This window comes from Alosa alosa, chromosome 13, assembly GCF_017589495.1.
Source record: "Alosa alosa isolate M-15738 ecotype Scorff River chromosome 13, AALO_Geno_1.1, whole genome shotgun sequence".
NCBI lineage: Eukaryota > Metazoa > Chordata > Actinopteri > Clupeiformes > Clupeidae > Alosa > Alosa alosa.
The window spans coordinates 20,474,509-20,485,709 of record NC_063201.1 but is presented as its reverse complement, the minus strand read 5'-3'; the positions used below and the strand labels follow the sequence as shown (position 1 = coordinate 20,485,709).

At 44.0% G+C, this 11,201-nt stretch overlaps 1 protein-coding gene across 3 annotated transcripts in view; it reads right to left on the bottom strand.

Moving 5' to 3' along the window:
- Window positions 1-3,513: 3,513 nt before the first annotated feature.
- Window positions 3,514-11,201, bottom strand: part of LOC125305474 (transcription factor HIVEP3) — a 78,644-nt gene continuing 70,956 nt past the window's right edge. For all 3 annotated transcript variants that reach the window (XM_048260207.1, XM_048260208.1, XM_048260209.1), the window contains 4 exons: window positions 10,668-10,843; window positions 9,565-9,660; window positions 5,701-6,371; window positions 3,514-5,238 (listed from right to left, as the gene is read on the bottom strand). In XM_048260207.1, coding sequence (XP_048116164.1) covers window positions 4,471-5,238; window positions 5,701-6,371; window positions 9,565-9,660; window positions 10,668-10,843 — 1,711 coding nt within the window. In that variant the 3' untranslated portion in view covers window positions 3,514-4,470. The remainder of the gene's footprint in view (window positions 5,239-5,700; window positions 6,372-9,564; window positions 9,661-10,667; window positions 10,844-11,201) is intronic.

Here is an 11,201-nt window from a genome sequence, read left to right as displayed (position 1 = left end):
CTAAACTATATATTTTCTGAAAGTATATAACCTCTAGAAGTGATGTGACACCAATTAAGACATGTCCCATCTTCCTCCATGCCATGCACAACCCATTGCCCTCTATTCTGCATTGGCGAATCTAGTGTACAGTGGATACATTTTGGCATGTACAGTCAAGGGAAAACAAATGAAACACCCTAAACTATATATTTTCTGAAAGCATATACCCTCTAGATGAGACATTACACAATTCAAGACATTTCCCATCTTTCTCCATGCCATGCACAATACATTGCCCTCTATTCTGCAAAGGCGAATCTAGTGTAAAGTGGATACATTTTGGCCTATAATGTCCAGGGAAAACAGATTAATTTTCTAAAAGCATATGCCCTCTAGATGAGATATAATACCAGTTAAGTATTATCTTCCTCCATGCCTTGGACATGGTACATATTCCTGTTTTGCATTTACTCTGTATTAAAACACATTGATTTTAATATATAAGCTGAAAAGGTAGAGCATTCCAAAATGTTCAATGTTAACATTTAAAATCATATTATTATTTCATTTGACCACCATTTGTCCTCAGATTCACCCCTGTGGGCTGAATAGTAATTGATATATAGGGCTATATTTGTCTAATACGCATGGTCACTATCAAATAGCTTAGGGGTTTGTCCAGTCCACATTGGGGGTGGTTTTGTTTTCCGGCACCTGGCGCAAAATGGTGGATCTATATGTTTCTTAATTAGTCATGGGTGTGTTTTGGGCGTAACATCCTTTAAACCAATGAGAGTGATACTGTCATTCTCTTTAACAGCAAGCAGTGCGACTTCAAAAAGCGCATCGGTATTTTGATAGTCAGCGGCGCAGTTGAAAGAATCAGCTTGCACCGAGACCATTATGGAACAGGTATTCCACTAAACCATGCTTTACTAACACCAAGCAGAGTATAGCCTATAAACGCATCTGCACTCGTGTATTATTTGAACTCATTGGCAAAGTGAAACTTACTTCTCCGTGGTGTCATAGTCAACGACAAAACAGTTATACACAGTTAATTACTTTCACTATTGACTGACAATAGGTTACCATTGACAAAATAGCCTGAAAAAGGCAACACTTACCCCAATAGTGTATAAATGACTAAATAAGAAACCTAAGGACATTTATCCTGCAGAGGAGTTGCTTACATCTCGTGACAGTCGCCTTCAGCTGTGCTCCATATGTGCCTCTCACCTATTCACTTTTAATCGTCATTAACAATTTGCAAATGATGGTGAATAACTACTCATTGTGAGACGTATTTCCTGATATCTTCATTATAATTATGTTCCCCATTGTAATCGTGTAATTAATAATGTTTTTATGGATGTGCGCTGGTGCACGTTCCTGTGGACGAGAAAAGCAGGGTGTAGTTGTGCACCGCCCATCACTGTTGATAATGCACTCTTAAAATAACATATAAACAACTTCGCCATGGATTTCTGACCAGGTATTTCTTGGTCAGTGGCGTCGCGTTTTAGGTAGTGTAAGATAGCCGATTTTTAGATAATGCGCTAGACACGTCCTTAGGTCGTTAATTGCCACACCCCTTGGTGCGTTGCTCAATAAAAGAGACGGGCATGATGAAAAACTATATAATAGAAATACGTGTTGCATCGCGGATGATTATACGCTTTGGCGCCGTGCTGTTGACTGTCATGATAGGGGCCCATAGCCATTCTAACCTCTTGGCAGCCATTTTGGTGGCCATCTTGAAAAGTCAGTATATATACTCTTTTGATCCCGTGAGGGAAATTTGGTCTCTGCATTTATCCCAATGCGTGAATTAGTGAAACACACATAGTACAGTGTGTACACACAGTGAGGTGAAGCACACACTAATCCCGGTGCAGTGAGCTGCCTGCATCAACAGCGGCTTCGGGGAGCAGTGAGGGGTTAGGTGCCTTGCTCAAGGGGCACTTCAGCCGCGCCTACTGGTGGGGGTTCGAACCGGCAACCCTCCGGGTTACAGGTCCGGTGCTAACCAGTAGGCCACGGCTGCCCCCAAATGACCCTTTCTGCCCCAAAATGACCCATTTCTCAAGATCAGATTTTACTAGATTTTTAGTATGTTATTTAGCATGTCTAACAGTACCAGAATCAATAAAAAAAACCTTTTGTATCAATTTTTTCGATGTTGAACCCTATATTGAACCGCCTAAAGTTACTCAACTTGCACTGGATCATCTTCCTGAATCTCAATATTATCACAAGTGTGGGCAAATTTCTAAGTCAGCACCAGTCAGAGGCTACATTCATTGTTTTGCACTTTTATGATGTCATCACATCACCAAAAGTATTGGTTTCAGCAAAAATATTTGTCAATATTTTAAACTACAAAAATACATACCTATAAAGTATTTTGATACAAAATACGAAGTCATTTTATTCAACCCAGTCAAATACAAATGATGAATATACAATATATTTTGTATTTGAAATATGGAATACATGTACAATAAATACTGCTCATCCCTGTAGGCATCACTTGTTCTGAGATACCATGTTTGGTTCAGGAGATATAATGAAGAATATAGGCGTAATTCAGTTATAATGGAACATTTAATAGTTGCCACGGCGATCATTAGGGTTTTTTGATAATGGTTTCATATCTGAAAATGTTCAGGGCTCCAAACTGTACAAGTTCACCAAGTTTCATGCTTATATGAAAGAATTTGACCTAATTTTCACATATCCCCTGTACTATGAAAGTTCAATAAAACTGCCACAGGTGCAGCTTTTCGCCACTGACCTATGCACAAATAATTCCAATTTTGACAATGTTCCACCACTTGGATTTTCATGGACTTTTGGTGTGTGATATGGGAAGGTTTCATGAACTGAATACAACAAAAATCCTTTCTGTTGCAATTAGTTTTGGGTTGGGTGATTTTTTCTCACAGATTGCCTGGACTATAAGGGCACACAGTCAGAGTGAGCACAGAGTGAGCACAGAGAGTCCACAGAGTGTGCACAGAGAGTGCACAGAGTGAGCTCCATTCAAAAACTAAAGCTGTGGTATCACAGAATAATTGTTTATGCAGAGCTGTACCAAGGGGAGATGTTTGTTATTGCTCACTGAGCTTACAGTGTGGTGCATCAAGTAAACCTGTGCTCCTATAAATTACATCAGATAATATTTACTATCTAAATTTATGGACGGTTTTTGAGTTATGAGTTTGTAAGTTTTTATTGTAAAATTGTACAATAAAAACTTGTTTTATTGTAAGTTTTACAATAATGTGTCATGTATGTACTGCCAAATTTCAGGAGGACTATAGCCACAGAAACAGCATTCAGCTGTCAGCAAAAACTCAGTGATACAGATCAGGTTCTAGCACCCTCTAGTGGGCAAGAAACAGACAGAGCTAAGCATAGTACAAGATAAAGGAGAGGTGTTAAGTTATGAAAAGAAACAATTGTCAAAACACATGGTGTACTGTAATGGGCGATCAAAGAGTAATAAAGGCAGCCTTGGAGATTCAGCAAAGTCTGGTGCATGTTTATTGGTTCAAGAAAGTAGAAAGTTACTCGTGTCAAACCTGCAGGGAATTTTAACCATCCGACCTGATGCTACCAATAAGTCCCTCTCGTATCCTCTGTCTTCATAATTCAGTTTCAAGTCATAAAACAACAAAGTCAAAAAAGCAAATATAAGACCAATACAAAACCTTTGGAAAAATAACAAAAATGGTTTGAAACAAAATGTAACAAAATAACATTTCATATTTTAAAATTACAATAAATATGGACCATATACTTCCTATCTGTACACACATATGATCTAATCATCTGTTTTTCTATTAAAAATATGACTTCAGTGCATTTGCTTGGCAAAGCTTTCTTTTACATCCCACTCTTTCTGCACCATCTGGGTAACTTTTTTTGCTGACCCTGACTTCAAAACTAAAAAAAAATAAAAAACAAAAACAAAAATTACAAATCATAAAACTACCCCTTCCCCGACATCAACTCCAATGAAACACAAGATTATACCATATTTATATGTGTAAAATTCACAGCCTTTTATTCCTTATCTACACTTCAAGCAAAAAGACCCAGACAGAAAGGCACAAATAACTATATATAGAGTAATACTGGACACTGGACAAATTGGAATTATTGGTGATTAAAGTACTTATCTCATTTACAAATTTATTTGTCATCATTTTACATGTACATATTCAAATATATATTAAGATTGCAATGTCAACAAAGATACAGGAGGGAGAGATTGGATAGGTTTACATAAGTATTATCATCTCAAAGAAAAGAAAGTGCATTTTATAACAATCCTGAATATTGCAAGAACAAACATTTAAGTTAACAATAGTACTGAAATTGTTTATAAAAAAAAACAAAACCATTACAAAAAAGAGAGAGAAGAGCAGTAAGGTAAGCCAGATAGAGCGTGAAAGAGCAAGCAGAGATATGAAACGCAGGCTAAGTGTCTGCCTGGCTGCAGCCCCTCCTTCTGCTTGCACTGGTGAAGTCCCCTCCCTCTTCCTCTCTCTCAGCCAATGAGGAGCCTCGCCTTGACGGAGGCTCCTCCCTATCAGGCAGCTGTCTAGTCCTCTGATTGGAGGAGAAAGAGGACACCCTCAGGTCAGAGAGTCTGTGGGTGATCTGCTCCGGGGCGTCCGTTCGCTCAGTAACTAACGAGTGTGTGCCTGTAGGGGACGTGTGTGTGTGTAAGCTGCCATGCTGTTTGCGTTCCGTCGTGTCCGGCTTCTGCTTGCCAGGCTGTAAACTGGCCACGGTTGGGAGTGTGGAGCTGACACCTGGAAAGCCTGGCCCCGGCTGGCGGCTGCCCTCGTGCGAGGTGTGGGATTTGTAGTCTTTTGGAGTCCGGGCGTCGCTGGTCCCCGGCGACGTGACATAGAACAACGCGATGTCCTCTTTAGGAGACGTGGGCGAGGAGACGGTGGACGACGGATTCCTCTCCAGTTTGGCTCGAGGCCGCGCCTGCACCATCTGGATGCCCCCGATGGGGATCATGTGGTAGGGCATGCGTGCCTGGTCCTGCGAGTGGAGCGGGAGGTGGCTGAACATGTGGTTCACCATCCTGGGGGCGCCAGCGGGCACGGGCTCGGACCCGAACACAGAGCCGAACCCGGACCCGAAAGTGGAGCTGGAGGGGAGGCGGAGAGCAGGAGGGAACAGAGAAGCCTCGGGGATGGTCAGCCCATCGCGTGGGGTTCCAGGTCTCTCCTGCAGGGGGAGACAAAGAGCTTAGAATGAGCATCCCTTATACACAGAATTTACACAGAATCTGTCTTTGTTGGGTTTAGTGGTTGCAGTGGTGGTGAAGCTCATTGGAATTCATGATATAGCAAACAAATACTGATAACATCATACATATCTAGCAGTCAGTAAATATAAATGCTGTAGATATGTTCACACACTCTACATAAGCATCTAAATACATATAAGTAAATATTAGTGTTTGCCAGTTGATTTCTGAGTTGGCTTTGCAGTGGTAGCAGTATATATATATATATATATATATGACTGTATGGGTCCAGGATGGGATGGGACAAGGGTTTGGCAGGGTGGTTGGTTATGTATGAATTTCCACTTTGGATATTCAGATATGCTTTGTCCAAGTTTGCTTGAAACTTTTGCAACGAATCAGTACTTTCTGCAGAACATGATGACGAAAGTGTGTCTCACCTGTCGAGGCTCGGAGCGTGTGGTGTGTGTGCAGGTGGAGTCCCAGGGGAGGTGTGCGGGGGAGCTGTGGTGCCTGTAGTGCTGCGCCCGCAGCGGGGAGGGGGTGAGCATGGCCCTGGAGCTGCGGTAGTGTCCTGGGGACAGGGGCCGCATCGGGGACAGGGGCCGCAGGGGGGACAGGGGCCTGATGGGGGAGGGCGAGGGCCCACGCTCCGGGGACGGCGAGAGGTGACGGCTGGGCGAGGACAGCTCCAGGCGCGGCGAGAGGCTGCGGAACGCAGAGCCGGAGGCGCCCTCTCGGGCCGGGGAGAAGGCCCGCGGGGAGGCCTCCCAGCGCCGCCGCGAGAACATCGCCCTCTTGCTGCCGGGGGAGGCAGCGCGTGTGCCAGGCCATGGCCTCCGCGGGGAAGGGTAGTCGTGGCTGCTGCCACTGGAGTGGGGAAAGGAGGAGTGCTCTGGGAGGTCCAGCTGCAGACTCTGGCCGCTGTCAGACTGGCCTCCGGTGGACGGACGGGTGTCGGTGGAGCAGGAGGACGGCGGGTCGTCGTGGGAGGAGCAGTCGTCGTCCTCGTCCTCCTCCTCGTTATCGTCGCCCTCCTCGGAATCCTCAATGTCGGAGAACTGGTGCTCCTCGGGATCCTCGGATCCGAATGCTGGCTCTTCACTGCCCCCTGGTGGACGAAAGTCACATTCTTTTAGCATGAGATGTTTGGAAGATTTGATCTCAGACATATCATAACTGTTTTCAAAACATATGTATGTTCCCTGAATCTAAGAACAGACATGAGAAAAATATGTGTAGAACATGCCCAGACAGGCTGCTCTCTTGCATGGAGTAGAAGGGGAGGTCAAAGAAATACATGCAGCCTGTCTGAAGGCCATTCATAAGCTTCTGATGCCAGGAGTACACAGAAAAAAAGAAAAGCTAGAGTAGGAGAAAGGGAACATTTCATTTCAATGGAAGTCGTGCAGCTCTCCATTCAGGTGCTATATTTGCAGCCTTTTAAATGGAGGACGCATGAATGAAGCCTTGCAACTCCCCCGCACTGCAAAAATCTGTGTGCGCATGAGAGAGAGAGAAACAGAGAAAGGGAGAGGGGAGAGAGAGAGAGAGGAAATGAGAGAGAGAGAGAGAGAGAGAGAGAGAGAGAGGGAAGCAGGCAGACACCCAGAGAAACAGAGAGAAAACTTCCAAGACTACCTCATTTCCTTAGTCTAGGTAAGTAACATATTTGTCATTGAATGTTTTTTTTATTTATTATGACCTTGGCAAGAGTTTTTTTTTTTTTTTTTTTCTTTTTCCCATGTCCAAATTTTTTTTTTTTTTTTTTTTTTTTTTTCGCATGTCCAAACAAAGTTTTTCGTTTTGATCTGTGGCCCCCCTGCTGGACTGGACCCCCCAAAAGGAGGGTAGGGCAGACACAGTTTTCTGTGAATATCTCGAGAACCGTATGGTTTAGGAGGACCATTTTTTTTGTATGTTGATCTCAAGGGGCCATGTCAACCCATTTCATAACCACTCATTTCATGTATAGCGCCACCTAGTTAAACACAAAATGAGGCATTGTAATCGCAGGTATCTGTGACCTAACATAGTCAAAACTGCACGAAATTGGAAGTGTAGGATCATTATGACACCCTCTGAATGCACGCCAAGTTTCGTGGAATTCCGTTCATGGGGGGCCACACAATAAATTAATTTATGTTACTATACACCAACTGGCCTGTAGGTGGCGGAGACAGTTTTCTGTGAATATCTCGAGAACCGTGAGGGCCTAGGAGGTCCACCTTTTTTTTGTATGTAGGTCTTAAGGGGGCATGTCAACCCATCCCATTACCACTTATTTCATGTATAGCGCCACCTAGTTAAAAATTAAAAAACAAAAAATTAGGTGTTTTCATCACAATATCTCTGGCTGACATGGTCAAAACTGCACGAAATTGAAAGTGTAGGATCATTATGACACCTTCCGAATGCATGCCAAGTTTTGTGAACTTTCGTTCATGGGGGGCCTTACAATAAAATAATTTATGTGTACATTTAGTGACCATACACCAACAAGGATTCCCAGGACACTGAAAGACCGGGGTACACGAAACTTGGTGGGCATGTAACCCCACATGGATAGCATGGAACCGTCATTTTTCGTTTTGATCTGTAGCCCCCCCCACTGGACTGGACCCCCCGAAAGGAGGGTAGGGCAGACACAGTTTTCTATGAATATCTTGAGAACCGTAGGGCCTAGGATGACCAATTTTTTCCGTATGTTTGCCTCCAGGGGTCATGTTAACCCATGAGAGAGAGAGAGAGAGAGAGAGAGAAAGTGAGAGGGATAGAGAGAGGCAGAGAGGGAAAGACAGTAAGAGAGAGAGAGATAGAGACAGAGAGAGAGAAAGAGAGAGAGAGAGAGGCAGAGAGGAAAGTGAGAGGGATAGAGAGAGGCAGAGAGGGAAAGACAGTAAGAGAGAGAGAGATAGAGACAGAGAGAGAGAAAGAGAGAGAGAGAGAGGCAGAGAGGAAAGTGAGGCAGCATCTTTTCTCAATCTCTATTTTTACAGCACACAGTGAGACTGGCAGGCAGGCAGACCAGGCCCATGTTCCCACTATATTCAAGGCCTTTTTCATAGTCCCTCACAAAGCAATGTGTGTGTGTGTGTGTGTGTGTGTGTGTGTGTGTGTGTGTGTGTGTGTGTGTGTGTGTGTGTGTGTGTGTGTGTGTGTGTGTGTGTGTGTGTGTGTGTGTCTGTGTGTAACAGGAAGTGCCGGTGAAAGACTCTGTGACCCTGAGACCTAATAAGTGGAACATATTTCAGTGCACAGCTCACCTAGCTCTATCAATCTTGCCAGCTATCACAACAGCAATCATTTCTGCAGCTCTACAACCAGGGTGACTGGATTACGTGCAGGTGAGTCGCTGATTGCCTATTCATTGAGCTCCATTCGCATTCTCTGTGTTTGACAGCTATTGGGAGAGATTACATATGTTGACATACTACTGTAGGAGGGTTTGGGGGTTCTTATAGTCGGCCTTAGCAGCATACAGAGAGGATGACAAAGCTGTATGATCACTGACAGCCGATGTGTGTATGACTGAGTGAGGCAGAGATGACTTAAGGTGTCTGTGCCATAAGGGCCAACAACTGTCTGAGGAAGCCACTGAGACCATGGAGGAGTTCTAGCCTGACAGTACAGTAAGGAGTGACAGTGAGTGCACGCATGGATACACACACAAACACACACACACTTTACTTCTTTATTTGTGTCCACAATTCAGAATAATTATTACATAAGAACACAAATTTGAAAGGTGCAATAAATCAGTCAACTACCAACTCCTTACTTGCAGCCACTCACACACACACACACACACACACACACACACACACACACACACACACACACACACACACACACACACACACACACACACACAAGAGAAAAGTAGCAGGGAGCTGGTGGTGGTAGTGGTGTTGGGACATGCGCTTTACCTCAGCACTTCATCAAAATTAAGCATCTCCCACTCTACTTTGTTTCTATGACAACAATATCTCGACAACTTATCATCACCACCTTGATGTGTGATAGTCCTATTGTCATAGTTACAGTTATCTTCATAGTTATCTTTCCTGGTGTGAACTGCCCTTAACTAAAGCTAATTTAACTTGCCAAAAGCTATTTGCTCATTTATTAGCATGAGCGAGCTCCAGTGGGGCAGCCCAATGCTCCCCACACGACTCACGACAGCTTTAGTTCACACGTGAGACACTTTGCTCATTGCCGTGAATGCACTGCACGATCGGGACGTAGCGGTCGCTCTAGCCAGACAGGTGCTGCAGGGCGCTACAGGTGTCAGAGCGGCTTACCTGCTTCATCAGGATCGTCCAGCGAGGACCCAGATATGCCCATCTCCAGACATTTTTTGCTGTGAGCCTTGGACTTCATATGCTTGGTGAGGTTCCCTTGGAAACATGAAGGAAAAGAGCTTCACATTAGACTGACTAATAATATAATGGACAGCAGTGAGTATGATGCCTGAGGCTTTAGAGGCTTTGTGTTGAAAGGGGCAGTTTAAATATCATTAAAGGTGCAGTGTGCAGGATTTAGAGGCATTTAGTATTTAGGTTCTGGAATTACAAGCTGAATACTTTTCCAAGACATGTAGGACGACCTATAATACCCTACCCTGGAAATCCAGAGTTCTCGCTAGAGCACAATGGAATTGTCTCTGCGAGACACTCTGGCAAAGAGCAATGATTCGCACGTTACTTTTACCCCAACATTCTGGGGAACCAGCTAAATTGATGAAGACAGCGCTGCAACGTTGGAGGACAGTACACATTGGTCGTAGAGTTATCCGATTGCGTCGAAGTTCGAAATCATTCAGAGTAAACATGGTCTAGTGTTATCCAATCGCGTGCAGTGAGATTTTTAAATGCATGCTTGTTGCCGCCCCTCGAATTGGGCCATTACATTATTCTTTGCCAGACCCTTAATCTTTCTAGATTATCAGGGTCTGGATTTTCCAGGCTAATGATACCCATCAAGAGCAATACAAATCTCTAGAGTCAGTATTTGGGTTTGTGCCTTCTGGTGATGCAACATGGCAGACCTAAAAGAGCACCTAGTCCCACTGTAGATGCAAATGGATCATTGTAATAAACAGTTTTTTGTAATTCTAGATAATTATACATTAATGAAATAACTATTATAATTATTTTTTCCATTTATGCTGGCAGATCTGACTAAATTCCCCACACTGTAACTTTAAACTATTAATTCTTAGATTCATGGATTGCGTATATCAACTGACACATTACATTTTATATATTCAAGTCTGTTGTGTATTACCATTATGTAATCCATTACTTCATATGGGTAAACCATTAAAATAATAGACTACTGTAGGTGACACTGTGACATACTGAGTTTTGAGACACTCCTGGCCTGCAGGACCTAGTGGTCTCACCTTTGGTTTTGAAGGCGAAGTTGCAGTGCTTGCAGACGTAGGGCCGGACGTCGGTGTGAGTGCGGATGTGCTTCTTCAGCATGCTTGGCTTCTTGCAGCGAATGCCACACTCGCCACACACGTACTTCCCCCTGCCCCTCCCTCGCACGTACACATACTCCTCATTGGACTTGTACCTGAAGGTGAGAGAGAGACAGAGATGGATGGATGAATGAATGGATGGGTGTATAAAAACCAGGCCTGTCCACCCGTCCCCGATGTCAACCGCTCCGTACGCACCAGAGAGGCCATCCTCCGTCCTCAGTCAGGACGGTCATGCCAACAATAACAATGGCAAAATGGGAGGGAAAGACCAGACTCCAGCCAAGGACCCGAAATAGCTCTTGCTCAAAAACACTCCGCAGTCCACATTTGTCTCTCATAAACATCGTGTTTATGGCTTGTTTTTTTGGATATTTACCATGTGTTTCTATTTAATTGGTTTCTTTTTGCCAACATTCTGACGAGTTGCCATGGCTGCTCCTTTTCAAGAGC